This window comes from Cervus elaphus, chromosome 12, assembly GCF_910594005.1.
Source record: "Cervus elaphus chromosome 12, mCerEla1.1, whole genome shotgun sequence".
NCBI classification, from domain to species: Eukaryota; Metazoa; Chordata; class Mammalia; order Artiodactyla; family Cervidae; genus Cervus; species Cervus elaphus.
The window spans coordinates 63,065,922-63,089,278 of record NC_057826.1 but is presented as its reverse complement, the minus strand read 5'-3'; the positions used below and the strand labels follow the sequence as shown (position 1 = coordinate 63,089,278).

Genomic DNA, 23,357 nt, shown 5'->3' with positions numbered 1-23,357 from the left:
AGAAGGGAATAGTAACCACTCCAGTATTCTTGCCTGAAATATCCCATGGACAGAGGAGCCTGGTGGGCTACAGTCTAATGGGTTGCAAAGAGTCAGACATGACTGAGTGACTAAGCACAGCACAGTTGTTTTGAGTATGTGAACTCCAAAACTATGATGAAAACATATAAATGAACATATGACTTACATGAAACTGAGATCTTTAACCTTTTATGTTCTGACAGCTTGTGGTCATTAGTGACCCCCACATCAAGATTGATCCCAACTACTCAGTGTATGCTAAGGCCAAAGAACAGGGCTTCTTTGTGAAGAATCATGAAGGAGGAGACTTTGAAGGTGTATGCTGGCCTGGTAAGATGTCATTTTTTTCACCTGATATCCACTGTTTAGCCCCAATTAATGAAGGCTGCATTAATTTCTTATAGATGTCACATGCTATATTTTAGGTGCCTTTCCTTAAAGGTATTATCATCTTTTATATCTTTCATCTAACACCTGGTATGATGTTCTTTATATACATTTAAAAGTCAGTGAATGATTGAAAAATAAATAAGCAAACCTCAGTGACATGCTGTTTCCCTTAGCAAATAAAAATTAAAAGCCAGAGAACTAGAACAGGAGGAGAAGAAGAAGAAAGAAGAGTCCTGCATGTCTCTCCCTGTGCTTCTTCTTTGCCTCAACAGCCCATAGCTTTGACTTGCCAGCCTTTCATGAGTGATCTCAGCTGCCCCTGACAACTCTGAAGCCTTCATTTCAGAAATCATTAATTTAAAGCCTTGGTAGAAACTCCTCACAGACAAAAGGGAATTACCAGTCTATCATCTGATAGCACTCTATCACAAATTCACACACAGTGGAGAAAGCCCATGCATTCCTCTTTTCCCTGTATCACTTATAAACACGTCTCTGCCCTCCTTCAGAACAAAAGGTTCACTCCAGGATATCCACCATAATCCTTACTGGGACTGTCTGAGGCCATCAGTGAGGGACAGGCTCCATCCTGATGCTTGTTCGTTGGCATTCCCCTGCCCTCTGGGTCTGAGAGGACTAGTGATTGTCACTGGAGTTCAGCATTGCCTTCTTATTAGCTTCTCACCAGACTGTGCCTCTGTATCGGCTATCTTTTACGTTTGATGTAAGGCACTCATTCATTACCCAGCTTTCACATCTTACATCTTACCATGAGGACCACTGTTCCTAACAGGCTGTCTGCTCTTCTGCCTCTGCAGGTCTCTCCTCTTACCTGGATTTCTCCAACCCCAAAGTCAGAGAGTGGTATTCTAGTCTTTTCGCTTTCTCTGTTTATCAGGTTTGTTTTTATTCCTTTGCCCTTTCCTAGTTACCTGGAAGGATGAAGTAAGGAAAGAAGTGATTAAATAGAAGTACTCTGCTTCACTGAGTAGCTCCTGATAAATAATCCTTATATGAAGAGGCAGGGATGTCAACCACATATCAGACTTTGGTGGTGCCATATGAATGGCATATGAGGAGAGGCACCATATGAATTACCAAATGCACAAAAGCTGTGATTTTGACTTTCATTATGATAGACTGTATGATATATCAAATTACTTAATACTAGAGATTTATTATATTTTCAAATTGTAGAAATTTTTACTTTGTATGGTATTATTAAAAATGATAATGATATATGTGCAAGTTTCTTGCAGAGTATAACATGACATTAAAAGTAAGGTATAATAATAATTCTTAAAATCTTATAAAAATCACAGAGAAAACTGGAGAGGCCACATCTAGACAACTGTTTTCAACCAATGTTGGTAGTGATAAGAATGATAACTAATATAAACTGAGTACATGCTATGTGCCAAGCACTATGCTAATCACTTTGTGTGCATTATACCATTTCATCTTCACAATAACTCTTTGAAGTTGAATTGTAATTAACTCTAATTCCACAGATGAGAAAATCAAGGCATGGACAACTATAAAAATCTGCTAAATTCACCCATCTAATAAGTGGTAAATCCAAGATTTTAACTTAGGTCAACTGTCTCCCAAGCCTGGCTCTTAACCACTAACCTCTAGTTTCTGAGCATCCTGTATTAGGATATAGAAATAGGAGCTTCCCTGAGGTTAAGAATCTGCCTTGCAATGCAGGAGATGCGGGTTCCATCCCTGGTTGGGACCCACATGTTGTAAACCATCATGCCACAGCAAAAGATCTCACATGAGGCAGTGCAGATCCCGCGTGCTGCAACTAAGACCTGATGCAGCCAACTAAATAAATAGATGTTTGTTTGTTTTTTTAAAAAAAGAAGAGAACTTAGAGCAGGGATAAATAATAATTGGGCCAATCCAGTCATACACACTTGTTCCCCTATTGTCTATGGCTGCTGGCACATAACTATACCTGGACTGGGTTATTGAAAAAGAGGCCCTATGGCCTGCAAAGTTGAAAATATTTACAATCTGGCCCTTCCAGAAAAAGTTTGCCAGCCGCTGCCTTAGAGGGTGTTAAAGAACAGTCAAAGCAGCTAAATACTTGGAACCTATACAGCCTTGTTCATTCAAATATACGTGATTAGAAAGAATTTGAAGTAAAGAGTCAGAAAAAAAACATATAAGCCGAAAGACTACCATGTGGGGAAGGCAGCATATGTATTTTCTGGTATCCCAGAAGACAGCCTGGTCCCTGTGAGAGAATGTTACAAGGAACAAGACTTTCAGAAAACTTGGAATGAGCTGCCTGAGAGACTCCTGGTCATTGTAACTATTGAATAAAATGCTGAGAGACCAGGGATTTTTATAAAGGGACTACAGCACCATGTTAACTGGATGACTCAACAGCCCCTTCCCACTCTAAGTCAAACAATTCTCTGTAGGATACAAACTCTAGATCCTGCTGACAAATGGTACCTTAACTGTCAAACCCTTCATAGTACTAGAGGGAAGGCAGAATCTCTTCACAGACGGCTCTAACTGCCCCTAGTAAGAGCTGGAGCAGATGAGGGATGATGGAGAACCTGATTGTGAACGTTCACAACCTGTCCTGTAGGGGTTCTCCAGGAGGTCTCAGAATGGACTTGTGGGTGACGTGGGAATACAGCATAGCACTCTTTCATTCATCAGCAAGTATTTATTGAGAACCCTCTGCCATTCAGGTTGTTCTAGGTATTTGGAATTTATCAGTGAACAAAACAGACAAAATTCCTTGCTCTGTGGAACTTTTATTCCAGCAGATGACAGAGCATAGATAATAAATATAATAAATAATAAGGTAAATGGAGTAGGAAAGAGGAATAGGGCCGGCTGTCATAATAACCTTGTCTCTATAGGAGTTTTATCATGATCAAGATTGACTTCCTAGGGATCTACTGACATCCTCTACATATGGAACGACATGAATGAGCCCTCTGTCTTTAAAGGCCCGGAGCAAACCATGCAGAAGAATGCCATTCATCACGGCAACTGGGAGCACCGGGAACTTCACAACATCTATGGCTTTTATCAGGTAAGACATCTAAAAAGCAGCCGCCTGGATCCACAGGCCCTACCTTTGGGGCTGAAAGTCATTTGCTTTGTAACAGCCATGCTATACTGTTCATTTCTCTTTGTGTGTCTTTTCTGTCAACTGTAATATGTCTTATCAGGTTGTAGCCAATATAAAACAGTATTTCTCCCTTTGCATCTTTTCCTTCTATAATGAACCTGATTGATTAATTTATAGATATTGTGAAATTAATGATAACATAGAAACATCTTCCTTGACAGTAGCCGTTAGTAAGGAGCATTAGATAATCCTTCAAACCTTTTACTGAAGTAGGCTGTGCATAAATACACCAAAGACAAAACAAATTTTTAAAAATTTCACAAATGTCTAAATACAGCAAGTCTTATGTTCATACCAGTGAAGTAAGATTTAGAACACAGAGGCACAATTTCAGTCTGTGTACTTTCTAAATGTAGAAGGCCTTCCTTAAGTACTTAGCCTTCTCAATGGAAGGTGGTAGAATTGCCTTCCATTTGCCAGTCACATTCAAAAACCTTTGCAGTCACTTGCCCTAATTTATATTTGTGGTTCTTTGTTATCTTCAGAGTGTAACGGTGTTCCTGTGACCCTCCCACCAATTGCTGTTTTCCAGTGGGAGCTGCTGGCTACATATGGCATGGTTTCCAGATAGTATCAGTTTACTTCTGTATACAGCCTCTTGCTATAACTGTAAACTACGTTATAGTTGGAGAATTTTCTTATGTAGGCCAGAGCCAGTCACTTAACCTCTCCGAAGCTCAGTTTTTTTCCATTAACGAAAACTTATCTCAGAGGTTGTTGTGTAAATTATAAGAGAAAAATCTTATAAAAATACCTATAATAATATGCACCAAATAAATTCTCTTTTATTATTTACCACTATTTCATTGCTATTTTTCAATTTTTATTTATTTATTTTTTTGACTGCACTGAGTCTTAGTTGCTGCTCAGGCTTTTCTCTAGTTGCGGCAAGCAGGAGCTGCTCTGTCGTTGCAGTGTGCAGGCTTCTCGTTGAAGTTGCTCCTCTTGTGGAACATGGGCTCTAGGGCACCCAAGCTCAGTAGCTGCAGCTCCCGGGCTCTAGAGTACAGACTCAGTAATTGTGGCGCACAGGCTTAGTTGCTCCTCAGCATGTGGGATCTTCCCAGACCAGAGATCTAACCTGTGTCTCCTGCATTGGCAGGCAGAGTCTTTACCTCTGAGCCACCAGGGAAGCCCCTGTTTCATGGCTATTTTAATCAAAGAAATTGTTTCACTCTTTTAATAGGGAAATTTAGAGCAGTTTCATTACATCATGAAAATTATTTGGAAGATTTTTTTTTAATATTTTCCATTTCATGTTCCCACCTATTACTTTTTGCACATGAAATAGCTTATTGGTGATGTCTGCACAATGCCATAATTCAGTCATCTATTTGAAATTTTTCTTTTTTTTTTTATTTGAAATTTTTCTTTTTTGACATCATAGCAAATGGCCACTACAGAAGGACTGATCCAGCGATCTAAAGGAAAGGAGAGACCCTTTGTTCTTACACGTTCATTCTTTGCTGGATCACAAAAATATGGTAAGGACTGGCTCATAATGTCATACTTAAAAACACAAGCTAGCAGCCTGTCTCTTTTGACCATATATGGTATATGGTGCAACTCTGTTGATACTTTCCTTTTCAGTAGATCAGCCTTAGATTGTAGAGAGTGATGTGCCCTGAAATATTTATTTTGTCCTGAGACAGAGTAAACCAATTTTAATAAAGTTTAGTTACTTGTTTCCCATGGAAGAACTTCCCTTGTGGCTCAGCTGGTAAAGAATCCTCCTGCAATCAGGGAGACCTGGGTTTGATCCCTGGGTTGGGAAGATCCTCTGGAGAAGGGAAAGATTACCCACTCCAGTATTCTGGCCTGGAGAATTCCATGGACTGTATAGTCCTTGTGGTCACAAAGAGTCAGACATGACTAAGCAACTTTCACTTTCACTTTTCATGGAAGAACTGGCCACTTAGTTGGCAGAATATCTTTAGAGAATCTATTTTCTGGGATGGCCATTTCTGACCCTGTCTCTTTGATTTATCAAAACCAGAGAAAATATACTTCTAACATTCCTTCAGTCACCTGTTCCACTAAGCAATGTGGTTTAAAATAGACCTAGCTTTTTTGCTTGTGGTCAGGGTCATCTATAGCTGGATCCAGTTTACTAGCTAATGCAGATCTAGTTCAGCCTAACCACCCCATAGCAGGAAGGCTATTTTAAGTCCCCTGACCTTGCATAAATAGCCCAAAGCTTAGGTCCCAGTTTGAGGAATCCAGCCTTTATTTCACCAGAGACATTATTAGGCCTCCTACTCCACTCCTGAAAACCAGCCCCAGTGATACTCTGGAAAATTATCAGCAGGCAAAGATGTACAGAGATGCTCAACACAGCATTAGTGCTTAAAATAAAAAGAAATAAAGAAAATCCAGATTCTAACAATAAGGGAATAGTTATTCAGTTATGGTGTATCCATATGATAGACTGTCATAAGGATATTTAATATATGCCTTAATTGCATGGTAGATGAGGGAGGGGAAAAGCAGGATACCTAAATGTTTATATATTATCCTGATTTTATTTAAAAAATATATATATATATAGGTATATGTAGGTAGTAATCTAAATGAGGCTTCCCAGATAGTGCTAGTGGCAAAGAACCCACCTCTCAGTTCAGGAGACCTAAGAGACTTGGGTTCGATCCCTGAGTTGGGAAGATCGCCTGGAGGAGGGCATGGCAACCCACTCCAGTATTCTTTCCTAGAGAATCCCATGGACAGAAAAGCCTGGCCAGCTCAAGTTCATGGGGTCTCAAAGAGTTGGACACGAAAGAGGCGACTTAGCAAGCACCCACGCAGTATTCTAAATGAATATAGTACCATGGTGATTATGAGTTACTTTAATTTTCTTCTTTTTTATCTCTGTTTTCCAAATTCTCTATAAGTATCCTTTTTAATCACTAAAACAAGTAAGGTCTTTGAATGAAAACATTTATAAGGAGAAATTTTAAAAAAGATATAACTGGAGGTAGTGGAGAGGTGGGCTGGGGGTTTGGGGTTAGCAGATGCAAACTATTACATATAGAATGGATAAACAACATGATCCTGCTGTGTAGCACAGGGAACTATATTCAATATCCTGATATAAACCGTAATGGAAAAGAATATGAAAATGTATATATGTATAACTGGATCACTGCTGTGCAGCAGAAATTAGCACAAAATTGTAAATCAGCTATACTTAAAAAAATAACAGAAGATATGCATATTAGTAATCTTTTATCTCTTAAATATATTGGCCCGTTGCCTAGTCTTCAATATTCTGTGTGAAGCTATTGACTCACCACCAAAGCGTACCAAGTGAGGCATTACAAAGAACACTGTTGTATCAAGTCCTGTGCTGAGACCAACAGCCAGAGAGAACTTCCAACTAAACAGCCATTTGAGACCTGAAAACATCTGCATATTTACATGAACTTTGATACTTTATAAGAATGTTGTGGGTTTCAAAGTCATTATGTGGATATATACATACCTCATTTGAAGTCCAGGAGGAATTATGAAGGTACTGTTTTAAAAGAAAAATCTCTTGAAAATATTTTCCTTTGCTAGCCATAGGACAGCCTAAAATTTCTACAAAATATTAAAACAAAAATAGCCACCAAAAGTATTTTAATAAAAGAGAGACAAATGTTTCAGGAGTAATATAGACTTAATAAAATAGGTTATTTTCTTTTATGAATCTCTTTAGTGCTATATATCTTTACAAGTTCTTATCAACTATTCAGTGCTCAAGAGCACTGGCTTTAGAGTCAGACTGCCTGAGCTCAAATCCTACCATATCCACTTTTGCCATATTTCCGTCTGCTGTAAAATAAAGTTTGTTTACCTGATAGAGTTGTTATGATGATTAAATGGAATGATACAAGCAAAGTAGCATACCTCCTGGCTCAGTGAGGGCTCTATAAATGTTAACTATTGTTATTGCTACTTTATTTTGTCTCCCTCATGTGGTCTTAAAACCTCTTATAGAGGATTTTGCAGAAAGCAGGGTGGCACATAGGCATGTAGAATTCAGAAAGAATCCAACACATAGATGGTCAAATATTTAGCAGCAAAGTTGCCAAGGCAATTCAATGGAGAAAGGAGTTTTTTCAATAAATAGTATTGAAACATGGGGTATCCATATGGGGGAGAGGGGAAGAACCTTGACCCTTACCTCACACCATACACACAAAATAACTCAAAATGGAATATAGACTTAATATTATAAAAGTTAAAACAAACAAAAGGCTTCTAGACAAAAAATGTAGAAAACCTTCATGACTTTGAGATGGCAAAATTTCTTAGAACACAAAAAGCACAAAACATAAAATTAAAAAATGATAAATTGGACTTCATCAAAATTTTAAAAAGAAATTGTTAAGAAAATGAAAGTGAAAGTCACTCAGTCATACCCAATTCTTTGTGACCCCATGGACTATACAGTCCATGGAATTCTCCAGGCCAGAATACTGGAGTGAGTAGCCTTTCCCTTCTCCAGGGGAACTTCCCAACCCCAGGAATCAAATCCAGGTCTCCTGCATTTCAGGCAGATTCTTTACCAGCTGAGCCACCAGGAAAGCCCATTGTTAAGAAAATGAAAGTCAAGTCATAGACTGAGAGAAGACATTTGCAATATACATATATGTTTATATATGTGTGTGTGTATATATATATATATACACATAGAACTTGTATCCAGAATATATAAAGAGCTTTCACAATTAAATAATTAAAAGAAAGAAATGTTTTCCTTTATATTGTCTATTACAAATATGGAATCTAAATATGAAATTGAGTACACATGGGCTGATTTTTTTTTTCTTTCTTTCTTTTAATACCTTCTTACTGATGACCAAAGGTGCTGTGTGGACAGGTGATAACACAGCAGAGTGGAGTTACCTGAAAATTTCTATCCCTATGTTACTTACCCTCAGCGTGACTGGGATCTCTTTTTGTGGAGGTAAGATGATAGCCTCAGGCCTGAAGTGAAAGAAAAATCAAAGCAGGGGTGGGTGGTGTTTTCATTAAAGCTGGTCAGAAATCCCTTCTTGTGAGTTGTTTTCAACAGAATAAACGTGGGAAAGAGAAAATGAGGAGCATGGAGAACAGACTAGAGAGGAGAATGAAGGGGACGAATGTCTCGTCTGAACAGAGAACATGAAGTAAAGTCATCAGAAAGAGAGCCACAGTGTTCTTTTCCTCATTCTCGTACTGCTCTGTTCCTTTCTTTAGACACTCTTGATAACTGAGTTTCTCTTCTTGAAATACTCCTTTTCTATCTGAAAGTGAAAAAAATGGAGAGAACTACAAAGAATTTAGCAAATCAGAAATCAGCTATACAGAAATCTGTGGCATTTTATATATATGCACACACACTTGGAAAAGATAAAATTTAGTTAAAATAAAATTCTCTGATGGGCTGCCTTCCCCTAGTCCTAGTAACTCCCTGCAGGTGAGCGATCTCAGTACAGAGATGCTCAACCTGGCTACAGGTCCAGCTGCTCCTTGTTTTCTGTGGGACTGGAAGCACTTAATGTCACATTATGATATTTGTGTTTTTCAATGGCACTAGTTCACATTCGACACAAAGAATTTGTATCCTGCTTAAGGGCTAAACCTGAAATTTTCTCCCTAAACCTCTAATTCTGATTATGTCTCTCTCTTTAGTTCTTTCTATAGTTTTTATCTTGCTTTCAAACAAAATCAGTTGCCAACCACCCCCACCCACCCCCATCACTAAATACAGGCTTATTGACTCGCGTAGATATTTTTCAGTTTCTGAATTACCAGGGTTCAGGACAAACAGAAATATTGATCTTTCAATAAAGCCTTTTGACAGGAAAAGAACATATTCAAAGAGCATATTGTCAGATCCCTAAACAGCCTGAGGTTTTTAGTATGTGCTTCCTAATTTGAGGCCACACTTTGATGCTGTTATTTTGAGTGCATATACATACCTTTGCCCTATTGGTCTGCAAGGCCTTATCTTACCTGTGGGCATCATCTGTTAGACCCCTGGGTGTCTCACTCAGCCTTTCTTTACTGACTAATCAGCGGATGTAGGTGGCTTCATCGGGGATCCAGAGGCAGAGCTGCTAGTACGGTGGTACCAGGCGGGAGCCTACCAGCCCTTCTTCCGTGGCCATGCCACCATGAAGACCAAGCGACGGGAGCCCTGGCTCTTTGGGGAGGAGCACACCCGGCTCATCCGAGAAGCCATCAGAGAGCGCTACACCCTCCTGCCCTACTGGTATTCTCTGTTCTACTCTGCACACATGGCTTCTCAGCCTGTCATGAGGTAAACAGGCTTCACCACCACTCCAGTAACCAGTCTCTACCAGAAGATCCCCTCAGCCACTGGCAATGAAGTAACTACAGTGATTGCAAAAGAAAAGCCAGGTGTTTAACCAAGTGTCAGTCAGGTTATTGAGCACCAGCTGTGAGCAGGGTCAGGCAGTAGAGGTCACAGAATATAAAAACTAGATCTCCTGCCATTTGGTGATTCAAGCATTAATATTTGGTTAGTGTTAGTTGCTCAGTCGTGTCCAACTCTTTGTAACCTTTGAATAGTAGCCTCTGTCTGTGGAATTCTCCAGGCAAGAATACTGGAGTGGGGTAGCCATTCCCTTCCCCAGGGGATCTTCCCGACCCAGGGATTAAACCTGGGTCTCCTACACTGCAGGCAGATTATTTACCATCCAAGCCACCAGGGAAACCCATAATATTTAGTAGGGGATAGAAATAGAAGAAAGAAAGGAAGGAAGAGAAAGAAAAGATATTGTACTTCAGTTCATCTAGTATTTAATCCATGTAGGGAAACAAAACATGCTACCCCAGAATGTGTCTTTTTGGCTTGAGGATTCTTAGGAGCTGATTGTTTTTAAATGTACAAAAGGCTCAGGAAGTCTTTCTTTTTAACCTCCTCCTTAAATGCCTACATGAATTTAGATAAAGAGCTTGGTCCAGGAAGTACATTATCACCAGAGATATCTACAAGGAATATGAGCTAAGCATTACCATGCTTAGCAATAGGGGAAGTAATATGCTTAGTAGGGGGAAGGTGGGAACTAAAGTCCTCTCTGTGTCCCATTGTCTTTGCATGGCCCAGCAAATGTTTGTTTATCAAACATTTGTTTTTCCATCTCCAAGTGAATATCTTGCCTCATTTTTGGTTTTTTATCTTTTTTTTTTTTTTGGCTGCACCATGAGGCATGTGGGATCTTAGTTCCCAGACCAGAGAACCCATGCCCCCTGCAGGGGAAGCACAGAATCTTAACCACTGGACTACCAGGGGAAGTTTCCTTTCTCCGCTTTGAAGTCCCAAACCTCACTCACTTCTTCTCTCAGGTGTTATATCAGCCTCAATTGCCTATCTTGTCTTTAGGCAGTATATTTTTATGGAGCTCCTGTTTATACATCATTAAATTTGATTTTCTACTGTTAAACTCTGTCTTGTCAACTTAATTCTTAAACCAGTCAGAAAAACCTAGGATAGAAGAAAGTAGCTTTTTCGTCCCCCACACCCACAAGCATTCTCTCGTGAAGAACAACTTATTCTGCCAGCCTTAGCTCTCTCTTACCCTTAGGGCTTTTCCTGGTGTATAAATTATATTCTGATTCTATTTTGAAGGCAAGATGTGAATGCCAACTTTCTGGGTTAGAGAACAGTACACACAGAGACACACATAGTACATCAAGACCTCTAGATCAGCAGTTCCTCAGCCTGACTCAGATCAGAATCACCTGGGGAGCTTTTTATAAAATACAGATTCCCAGGCCAGACCTCCAAACCTATTATGAGTCCCTTGGTTAAGTTCCAGAGATCTATGTTTGTTGGAAGTTTTCCTGGTAATTTTAGACATCAGCCAAGTTTAGATGCTTTGTTACTATTTAATAGCAAAGGAATAGATTATTACAAAGGCTAGTGAATAAAATGAAAATGTTTCTCTTATTAAAAAGTATCTTTCCCTCATGAAATTGAAAGCAACATTAGAACCATGAAGTTAATATCCAGAAATATTGAAAGTTTCATGATTTACTAAGCCCAAATGCCTCCTACTTAGTTGTGTACAACAGTAATAATAAAACAAAACCCAAACACCACACGAGTTTCTGAAACCTCCACAAATGTTGCCAACTTGAAAACAAGGAAAACCAATTCTTTTCACGTAGATAATGATTAAGGATGCATGAAAAGTATTGACAATTAAAAAATGGCACAGATTCTACATTATAAAATTCAATTTTACCAACATTTAAGTTTGGTAGAAACCAACACAATACAGAAAGTGAAGAAGAACTAAAGAGCGTCTTGATGAAAGTGAAAGAGAAGAGTGAAAAAGTTGGCTTAAAAGCTCAACATTCAGAAGACTAAGATCATGGCATCTGGTCCCATCACTTCATGGCAAATACATGGGGAAACAGTGGCTGACTTTATTTTGGGGGGCTCCAAAGTCACTGCAGATGGTGACTGCAGCCATGAAATTAAAAGACGCTTACTCCTTGGAAGGAAAGTTATGACCAACCTAGATAGCATTTTAAAAAGCAGAGACAGTGCTTGCTTCGGCAGCACATATACTAAAATTGGAACGATACAGAGAAGATTACCATGGCCCCTGTGCAAGGATGATACTCAAATTCGTGAAGTGTTCCATATTTTTACACATGAAAAGATGCTCAACATCTCTCATTATCAGAGAAATGCAAATCGAAACCTCAATGAGGTACCATTACACACCAGTCAGAATGGCTGCTATCCAAAAGTCTACAAGCAATAAATGCTGGAGAGGGTGTGGAGAAAAGGGAACCCTCTTACACTGTTGGTGGGAATGCAAACTAGTACAGCCACTATGGAGAATAGTGTGGAGATTCCTTAAAAAACTGGAAATAGAACTACCATATGACCCAGCAATCCCACTCCTAGGCATACACACTGAGGAAACCAGATCTGAAAGAGATATGTGCACCCCAGTGTTCATCGCAGCACTGTTTATAATAGCCAGGACATGGAAGCAACCTAGACGCCCATCAGCAGACGAATGGATAAGAAAGTTGTGGTACATATACACAATGGAATATTACTCAGCCATTAAAAAGAATTCATTTGAATCAGTTCTAATGAGATGGATGAAACTGGAGCCCATTATACAGAGTGAAGTAAGCCAGAAAGATAAAGACCAATACAGTATACTAACACATATATATGGAATTTAGAAAGATGATAATGATAACCCTATATGCAAAACAGAAAAAGAGACACAGATGTACAGAACAGACTTTGGGACTCTGTGGGAGAAGGTGAGGGTGGGATGTTCTGAGAGAATAGCATTGAAACAAGTATACTATCAAGGGTGAAACAGATCACCAGCCCAGGTTAGATGCATGAGACAAGTGCTTAGGGCTGGTGCACTGGGATGACCCAGAGGGATGGGATGGGGAGGCAGATGGAGGGGGGTTCAGGATGGGGAACACATGTAAATCCATGGCTGATTCATGTCAATGTATGGCAAAAACCACTACAATATTGTAAAGTAATTAGCCTCCAACTAATAAAAATAAATGAAAATAAATAAATAATAATAAAGAAAAAGCAGAGACATTACTTTGCCAACAAAGGTCTGTCTAGTCAAGGCTATGGTTTTTCCAGTAGTCATGTAGGGATGTGAGAATTGGACTGTAAAGAAAGCTGAGCACCAAAGAATTGATGCTTTTGAACTGTGGTGTTGGAGAAGACTCTCGAGAGTCCCTTGGACTGCAAGGAGGTCCAACCAGTCCATCCTAAAGGACATCAACCTTGAGTATTCATTGGAAGGACTGATGTTGAACTTGGAACTCCAGTACTTTGGCCACCTGATGTAAGAGCTGACTCATTTGAAAAGACCCTGGTGCTGGGAAAGATTGAAGGCAGGAGGAGAAGGGGATGACAGAGGATGAGTCGGATGGCATCACCAACTCAATGGATATGAGTTTGAGTAAACTCCGGGAGTTGGTGATGGACAGGGAGGCCTGGCGTTCTGTGGTTCATGGAGTCGTGAGGACTCGGACACGACTGAGTGACTGAACTGAACTGAACTGAACACAATAAAGTAAAGCAATTGTCCTTCAATTAAAAATAAATTAATTTAAAAAAACATTTAGTTTGTTTTACACCAAACATGTTAGGCATTTGGACTTGGACAAAGTTCCGATTATGCCTGTCAGAGTAATTTGGTGCTCAACAATGAGAACGAGAAGTTTTGGGTACTAGAATTCTCAAGCTTTAATTGAACCATTTAAGCTAACAGCTCTTTCACACAAGAAAACTATATAGTAATCATAACAAGGGGATCCCAGTTGGTGCTAGTGATAAAGAACCCACCTGCCAATGCAGGAGATGTAAGAGACTGGGTTCGATCCCTGAGTCTAGAAGATGCCCTGAAGAACCCACTCCAGTATTCTTGCCTGAGAAATCCCATGGACAGAGGAGCCTGATGGTGGGCTATAGCCCATGGAGCTGCAAAGAGTTGAACAAGACTTAGCAACTAAACAACAGCAACAATCATAATCAGTGCTTATAAAATCTTGACTCATATGATAAGAGTCTTGACTTTTTCCAATTTCCTTTAAATAGTTATAAACTGAAAATATGAGTGAATTATAAAAAAAATCTAATGATGTTGAAGTAAGAAATTCCTTTTTTCTTTTCCCCAGGCCTCTGTGGGTAGAGTTTCCTAATGAATTAGAGACTTTTAGTGTGGAAGATGAATACATGCTGGGTGAGCATTTCTGGATGAATTTTACTTATGATAAATGCTATAATTATGTTTTTCTTATTATATTTTCTAGTATAGGAACACTAAAAAATCCCTAGTCTCAAGAAAGCCAAAAAGAAAAGAAATTTCATCACCAAGATTTTTAGTGTATTGGTGGGATCCCAACTCTATTCTTTTGTCATGTAGTGCTTCTCATAATATGTTAACATCATATAAACCCATTCTGTTTGTGAATGCAATTTGGGATTCTTGTTCAGGGTCTACCTCTAAGCCTTAAGATACCACCACAGGGAAGGGAAGTAGAAAAAGTAAACCAGATAGTTATCTTTGTAAAGACCCAGAAGAGCTTATTTCATATGCAAAACAGGACTGGGGTTGTTTGTTTTCGGTTGGCCTCTTTAGTAGGGGTTAATCAAATTTGGACGGAGAAGGCAATGGCACCCCACTCCAGTATCTTGCCTGGAAAATCCCATGGGCGGAGGAGCCTGGTGGGCTGCAGTGCATGGGGTTGCGAGGAGAAGGAGTCGGACACGACTGAGTGACTTCACTTTCACTTTTCACTTTCATGCATTGGAGAAGGAAATGGCAGCCCACTCCAGTGTTCTTGCCTGGAGAATCCCAGGGACGGGGGAGCCTGGTGGGCTGCTGTCTATGCGGTCTCACAGAGTCGGACACAACTGAAATGACTTAGCAGCAGCAGCAGCAATCAAATGTGGAACAGGGAAGTTTATCATTTGGGTAATACATTCAAGAGGCCAGGCTTGACAGAGAGTTGCCCAGAAGGTGAATTCTGTTTCTAAACAGTAGAACCCCCAAAATGTAAAAAACCTATCTCTTTAGGTCTCCACTCATCCTTGGGTCTCAAGTTAAAAAGCTACTGCTTCCTTAGAGAAAATTTTCCTGACCAAATTGCTTCCTAATATCTATTTCCACCTGCCTTAATCAAAGTCAGTCCCTCTTAATACATAATTTTCATTCCATTTTGTACTTTTGCCGGTTTGCTATTTGTCTTAGCTCTAATTAATTTGTAATTACTTGTTTAATATCTGTTTTTGGCTGTAAACTTGATGAGGGCAGGGACCTTGTCTGTCTAATTTGAAGCTACATTCCTCGATATGATACCTGCCCAAGAAAGAGGGCCTGAATATCTGTGCAGACCACACTTCTGGGTCACAGTTGTAGACTCACCACATTCAGAGTCACGTATAGCAAACAATGAAGCATTTGCAGACGTGAAATGGTGCTTTCATACTACAGCTGGGCACCAAGTGAGACCATGCTGGACTATGTCAGGGTCCCTCCCTGTAGTCCTAATACACCATAAGTGGATTAGTGATGGCAGTGATACAGTCACCTCTGGTCACCTGTCCTCTTTCTGACTAACAGTACGTCTCCCTGAGGAATCATTGGTTCAACTCACTAGGATCTCTGCCTTTAAGAAGTTCAGTTGAGTGGTCTTTGAAACCACAGAAGCACTCAATTAAGAGAGCAACACTGAAACATACACATTACCATATGTAAAATTACATAGCCAGTGGAGGTTTGCTGTGTGACACAGGAAGCTCACATCCGGTGCTCTGTGACAACCTAGAGGGGTGGGGTGGGGTGGAGTAGGAGGTGGGGAGAGAGGCTCAAAAAGGAGGGGACATATGTATACCTAAGGCTGATGCATGCTGATATGTGGCAGAGACCAACATAAAAACGAAAAGTAATTATCCTCCAATTATAAATAAATAAATTTAAATTAAAAAAAATTTTCTTAAAAGACAAGGGGTGTTTTCAGACCTCTTATAATGAGATTCAACTTTATCTCTTCTCCACTTTTCAGGAAGTGCTTTATTGATTCATCCAGTCACAGAACCAAAAGCTACTGTGGTTGATGTGTTTCTGCCAGGGTCAAGTGAGGTAATAGTAAACAAACCTCCACATACCTTACGTGTGTCGAATCTCTTCCTTTCGAACTTGGTGGCTTAAAACGACAAAAATTCATGCTCTCACAGCACTGGAGGCTTGAAGTCCAAAATCACGGCGTGACAAAAATTTATGCTGTCACCACACTAGAGGCTTGAAGTCCAAAATCACGGCGTGGGCAGAGTTGGTTCCTCCTGGAGGTTCTGAGGGAGGGTCTGTGCCATGTCACTCTCCACACTCCCCACTTCTGGGGGCTGCCTGCACTCTTGGCATTCCTTGGCTTGTACCCACCTCACTTCATTCTATGCCTCCATCTTCACTGTGTGTGTCTGTGTCTCCTCTCCCATCTGTCTCTTACAAGACATTTGTGGTGATATTTAGGGCCTATCTAAATAATTCCACTGCATTCCCTGGTGGCTCAGAGGTTAAAGCGTCTGCCTGCAATGCAGGAGACCTGGGTTCAATCCCTGGGTCCGGAAGATCCCCTGGAGAAGGAACTGGAACCCACTCCAGTATTTCTGTGTGGAGAATCCCATGGACGGAGGAGCCTGGTCAGCTACAGTCCACGGGGTTGCAAAAAGTCAGACACGACTGAGCGACTTCACTTTCACTTTCACTTAAATAATTCCAGATAATCTTCTTAAGATCCTCAATTTGGTCAAATCTGTTCCCATAAAGGTAATATTCACTCCTTCCAGGGATTAGGAAGCAAATACATCTTTTTGAAGGGCCACCATTCAGCCCACTACACCTGTCATCATTGATAGGACAATAGTCAGGCTTTTCTACAGAAAGCCCATGAATGATGTTCTTTCTACTTGGTTTCTCTAGTAATTTGTAGTTCTGAAGGTGGGGGCTCTTTACAAAGGTTCCCCTGCCAAGCAGAAACCTGAGAAAAAGGTTAAATATTACAACAGCTAAATGAATTGGCTTGCCAAGCATTTATGCTGAGATTTCTTAAATTAATTCTAAGTACAGGCTTCCATTAAGAGGAACGAGATCCCTATCTGACTTTGCCACAATTTCTATTAATGTCCTATTATCATTTTAATCACACTGTTATGACTATGTAGCCTATTCTTTCAACACTTTCCAGGAGTGTTCTGTGATTGTTTCTCTTGCTACATCTTCCCAAAGGCTGGGTAGGAGAGCCAAGCTGCTTCTTGCCTGAACTTTACCTTGCTGGTTAGCTAGTATAGCACCACGACGGGCAGAGAGCTATCTAACAGCCTAGCTGTCACCTTCCCATGTTTCTGTACAACACATTCCCTCTCCTACAAGTCTCTTTCTTGGGGAGGCCTTCTCTGACATCCTCTTTAAGATCACAGACCACTCCCACTGCCCCTGGTACCGTCTAGTTCTCCTTCATCCTTTGCCTCCGTAGAACTTGCCATTTTAAACAGCCTACACATTTACTTTTATGTTTTGTTTATTGTTTATCTCTCCCATTAGAATGTTAGCTTTTTGAGGGCCATGATTTTTATCTGTTAATGGCCACTAATCTACATGGTGTTTTGTTACCAGTTGTAATCTAATCTACATGGTGTTTTGCACCAGTTGTACCCTTCCTAGGCTGGGGATCTTTGATTATGGTACCACACACCCTGTACCTCTCATTTCAATCAGACTGGAAATGGTTGATGGGTAATCCCAACTCTTGTTTGAATCCTTTTTTTTTTTTTAACCTTTCACTCCCACCAACTCTTTATCTTGAGCTACCAGAATTCACCAAAGAAAGACATTACAAGGAAAGATAGCTAAGGGATTATCCCTTGTAAACACAGACACAGAAATCCTTGACAATACACTAGGAAACTGAATCCAGCCGAAGATAATACTTCATGACAAGGTAGGACTGATCCAGTTGAATTAAGAGTTCACTGCCGCTGACAGTCGTCAGGGCACAGCCCTCTCACAGTCACAGCAGGACAGTGACTGATTCAACATCCCAGCTTTATATAGGCTCTGGTAATCCCAGGAGGTGAACTATGGCTGCCAGAAATTATATTGGACTAAAAGAGAGAAAAAGGTTTTTTCATCCTTAAGATAGTATCTTAAGGATTTATCCCATCAGATTACTTTGGCAGGAGCTTTTTGGCACTTTAGCAAGTAAACCCCCTTGATGGGCATCTCAGATAAGAGTTTGAACCTCATCCCTGAATTGTACTCTGTTTTTAAAAAGAGACACTGTATTAGTAATCCACATTTCCATTTGTTTTTCTCTAAGGTCTGTTTCCTTGTCAGACACTCTCTTCTCCTGCCTCATTTGTAATTTATTTGCTTGCAGTGTGCTTTTGTTTTGTTGTTGTTTTCTCCCTTCCATCATCTTTTTCACTGTAAGATCATTACATTTTTATAAGCCAATTGAACTATAAAATCCACGAGGGCAGATTCTATGTCTTTCTGTTCACTCGTGTGTACCCAGCAATGCTTGGCACATGGTAGGTTGTTCAGTAAATAACTTTTGGATGGATGAATGGAAATATCAATGGCCTTTTACTCAGCTTAATCCATCACAGTACTAGGTTAGTTAGTCCTTTGGGATTTTCTTAAAAGCATATGTTCTCTCTAATTTCTATTCAAAAAATTTTAAATTAAACTTATTTTAGCTTTATGGTTATGTGAAATCCAAATAAATGGATGTTTTATTAAATAATGAAATCATGAGCAAAATGTGCTTATACACATTTTTTCACTAGGGTCTGTTTCTTTTCAGATTTGGTATGACTCTAAGACATTTGCTCACTGGAAAGGAGCGTGTACAGTAAAGATCCCAGTAACCTTGGACTCTGTAAGCTATTTTCAGACTGTTATTTTTACCTATTGTGCTGATTAGTCTACTCAGGCTGCCATGACAAAATACCATAGACTGACTGGCTTCAACAACAGAGTTATTTTCTCACTGTTCTGGAGGCTTGAAGCCCCAGATCAAGGGCCCAACCAGTTCGGTTCCTGGTGAGGGATTTCTTCCTGGCATGGAGACAGACACCTTCTTGCTGCATCCTCTTATGGTAGAGGGAGTGTGTGCTCTTGTGTCTCTTATGACACTAATCATTTGGATCAGGGCCCCACTCCTATGACTTCACTTAATCTTAATTACCTCTGTAAAGGTCTTCAAATACAGTCACACTGGGGGAGCAATGGCGAGTGACCATTAATGGGTACAGGGTTTCTTTTGGGGGGTGATTTTTAACTGATTATGGTGATGGTTGCATGACTCTGAATATACTAAAAACCATTTAATTGTATACTGTAAATGGATGAATTATATGACATGTGAATTTTTTATCAATAAAACTGCCAAAATGTGAGGGGAATAAAAAGAGTATAAAAATAACGTGTACCCTGATTTCAGTTTGGAACACTGAAGACAAACAGTTCTCCCCCATTTATTTACCTTTGTATGTCAAAGAAGAATAATCACACTGACAACAGGGAGTAAACACAGTGGTAGCACACATACCATACAGAATATCCTTCTACAGGACCAAGTCAGGAGACCTGAGTTTCCAGTTGGACCTCTAGGCCCAAGGGGAGGCTATGAGTTATGATGTCAGACCCAGAGTGGCCCATCCAGGCTGCATCTTTTTTTTTTTTAATTAATTCATTTGTTACATTTATTTGGGTGCATCAGGTCTTAGTTGCAGTACTCGGGGTCTTCACTGTGTCATGTGGGGTCTTTAGTTGCGGTGCACGGACTCTCTAGTTGTAGCGTGCAGACTTACTTGTCCTGCGTGCTGTGGGACCTTAGTTCCCCAACCAGGGATGGAACCTGAGTCCCCTGTATTGCAAGGTGGATTTTTAACCCCTGGACCACCAGGGAAGTCCCCCAGGCTGCATTTCTGAAGGGAAGTTTGTTCCTGCAACTGGATCACAGCCACTACCAGAGGCCTGAAGTAGTGTGAAAATTTTTAAGTAGATGTATGTTATTTTTTTTAATTCTCAGCAGCAATATGAACCCCATTATAGAGAAAATGGGGCTTCCCTGGTAGCTCGCATGGTAAAGAATCCACCTACAATACAAGAGACCTGGGTTCAATTCCTGGGTCAGGAAGGTCCCTTGGGGAAGGGAATGGCAGCCCACTCCAGTATTCTTGTCTGGAAAATCCCATGAACAAAGCAGCCTGGCAGGCTATAGTCCATGGGGTCAAAAAGAGTCAGACACAACTGAGCGACTAACATGTTCATGTTCACATAAAGAAAATTATTTCAGATGCCAACTTTCAGATCCAGAATAGACCTTGACATTCATCTACTTGAATCCCTCATGCTTACAGGTGAAGACAGTGAGGTTCAGAGAAGTTAAATTACTTGTCCAGGGTTTCAGCTAAATTGTGGCAGAACTGAGATAAAACCCCAGGTCAATTGGGCTTCCACTCCAGGGCCCATCCATATTAACTTACTGCCTCATTCTTTGAAGGAAAATAAAAGAAGAAAAAGTTGACTGATGAGGGTGGGAAGTAAATGTGCTTTTACTTTTTGCTGTGAGTCAAGCAGACGGTGGACATCTTGCCTACTCCATCCTTACTGCCAACTTCCTGTATACAGCAGTCCCCCTTATCTGAGGCTTCATGTTCCTCAGTTTCAGTTACCTTCGGTCAACTGTGGCCCAAAAATATTAACTGTGGTCCAGAAACACTAAATGGAAAATTCCAGAAATAATAAGTTTTAAACTGCATGCTGCCTTGAGGAGCATGATGAAGTCTTGTGCCATCCTGCTCCATCCTGCCCAGGATGTGACTCATCCCTCTGTCCAGCAGATCCAAGCTGTGTATGCTACCCACCCATTAGTATAGGGGAAGGTATCATTATATAGGGTTCAGTACTCTCCTCGGTCTCAGGCATCCACTGGGGGTCTGGGAACATATCCCCCGTGGGGGGAGGGGGTGCCTACTGTATTCTAACTCTTCTCCCCACTTGTAGCTTACTCAGAGCAACGTGTAAGCCCTCATATGATCCAGGGAGCTTCCTAAGAGAGGACTACACTGGGAGACACGGAACCTACTGGGCTGTCCTTGCTGGGAGTGCTATTTCAGAAGACCCATGCCTACAGCCCTGTTGTCAGAGTCACGTCAAGTACCCTTGGCAGCTTCTATAACAGAAATTTCACAGATTCACCCTCAGAATTGAGCCAGTAATCCAAGTGATGCAGGGAAGCAGGGAGCAAGGGGTATATAAGCTAAAGTAGGGACAACAGTTATGTATCCCAAACCAAGAAACCACCATCTTTTATGAACATATACACATATATATCTGGGCCTGCTTGCATAGACATAAAAATCCCCTCTTTAGTAGGGTCCTAAAAATAAACTTGTTTGCTATCCTGACAGGCAAATTAAGAATACAAAGCAGGAAAAGCTACCTATAGGATAGTTAGAAGAGATAATAAATTGATGGAGGTGAGAAGTTTTCCCTAATAATTTTTTAAGTGAACCATTTTTAATATTTGAACTCTCTTCCTTTTAATGCCAGGGCCTATAGTAAGCTACAAGCTGGGAGAAAAGTAAGAATACAGTAGACCCCCTTCCCCATGGGGGATATGTTCCAAGACCCCAAATGGATGCCTGAAACCGAGGAGAGTACAGAACCCTATATAAAGATATTTTCCCCTATACTAATGAATTTGTGTTCACAAATTTATTTTGCTTTTGAGTCTACATTTATGAAGAATGTATAATGGGACTTCTCTGGCAGTCCAGTGGTTAAGAATCCACCTGCCAATTCAGAAGGCATGGGTTCCATCCCTGCTCTGGGAAGATTCCACATGTCACAGGGCGACTAAGCCTATGCACCCCAGCTACTGAACCTGTGCACTCTGGAGCCTGTGCTCTGCAACAAGAAAAGCCACCGCAGTGAGAAGCATGCGCACCACGGCTAGAGAGTGGTCTGTGTTCAGTGCAACTAGAGAGAGCCCAAGCGCAGCAACAAAGGCCCAGCACAACCAAAACGAACTAAATAAAAATTTTTTTGAAAAGAACGTATAATGAAATATTGTAAAAGCCTACTTTGAAATTGCCTTACATGAATCCTCCTCTGAGAGTATTGTCCTATTGTAGATACCAGTGTTTCAACGCGGTGGAAGTGTGGTACCAGTAAAGACCACTATAGGAAGATCCACAGGCTACATGACTGATTCCCCATATGGACTTCGAGTGGCCCTGAGCACTAAGGTACTTGAAAAATATTACTTTTACACCCCTTGTTTGTTATGACTCTCTTTACAGTGGTAGCCTTGAGTGTATAAAAGTGGTGAAGCCCATCTGTGGGATAGGTGCTTCTGATGTTCGTCTAGAAATCAAAGTTTTGAATCATTTCTGCATCATTGTCCAACTTATCTAACTTTCCTGAAATTGTTCTTCAGGGAACTCTGAGAACTAGAAATTATAGAAATTTCCTCTAGGGCACTGTGACCCTCGGTGCCCTGCAGCTTGGCATTGATTACCACTGGACTGAAAGCTCATTGGGCCAAAGGCAGCCTGCCATGCGGATTAGCCCTGACTCAGTCTCCGGTAAAAGGGTCCTGTGTCTATGAAACATTCCAGGGACGCAGCCCCACACACAACAACTTCCATTCTCATTGGATGGCTCAAACAACTGCAATCTCCTAGGGTAAGGTCTGGAAGGATCCAGAATTGGTCTCTTCTTTTGAAGAGATCTTTTGAGCTGAATGAGGCCTATAGCAGATTCCTCTCTTGACCATTTGCCAAAATACAATGCCAAACACCAATCCTCACTCTTAAGCAAATGTTATAATTCACTTTCTTTTTCTTACGTCTTTCTTTTCCATCCATTTCTTTTAAGCATGTCTTCTTGGGTCAAACTGTGGGCCTTGGGCCCATGGGAGGCCGTGGAATAAACTACAAGAGACTTGAAGTTCATAGCTCATGAAGCATTGTCAGTAACAGGGAACTGCCATATGGAGTGCTGTGATGTTGTCTGACATGCAAAAGGGATCCTCCTACCAAAAGTAGGAACTAGGCACCATTCTCCAAATGGAGGTTCTTCTAAAGATAGCTGATGTTGTCCATTATATACTTTTTCCTTTTAACTTCAGTTCCATTGGGTGAACGTTTCTTGACCTGTTGTCACATCTTAGGGTAGTATTTTTGAAGTCACCTATGCCACTGACCATA

General features: G+C 40.6%; 1 protein-coding gene and 1 non-coding gene across 5 annotated transcripts in view; both read left to right on the top strand.

The window, feature by feature from the left end:
- GANC (glucosidase alpha, neutral C) overlaps window positions 1–23,357 on the top strand; it is a 64,649-nt gene that overhangs the window by 36,914 nt on the left and 4,378 nt on the right. For 3 of the 4 annotated variants that reach the window (XM_043919368.1, XM_043919369.1, XM_043919367.1), the window contains exons 13-22: window positions 225–351; window positions 1,230–1,309; window positions 3,332–3,475; window positions 4,962–5,058; window positions 8,421–8,522; window positions 9,617–9,860; window positions 14,252–14,316; window positions 16,142–16,218; window positions 18,941–19,015; window positions 22,281–22,394. In XM_043919368.1, the coding sequence (XP_043775303.1) occupies window positions 225–351; window positions 1,230–1,309; window positions 3,332–3,475; window positions 4,962–5,058; window positions 8,421–8,522; window positions 9,617–9,860; window positions 14,252–14,316; window positions 16,142–16,218; window positions 18,941–19,015; window positions 22,281–22,394 (1,125 nt within the window). The remainder of the gene's footprint in view (window positions 1–224; window positions 352–1,229; window positions 1,310–3,331; window positions 3,476–4,961; window positions 5,059–8,420; window positions 8,523–9,616; window positions 9,861–14,251; window positions 14,317–16,141; window positions 16,219–18,940; window positions 19,016–22,280; window positions 22,395–23,357) is intronic. The other variant, XM_043919370.1, reaches the window with a different exon arrangement.
- Window positions 12,116–12,222, top strand: LOC122705957. The gene has a single exon (XR_006344227.1). It is a non-coding gene; the product is annotated as a U6 spliceosomal RNA (small nuclear RNA).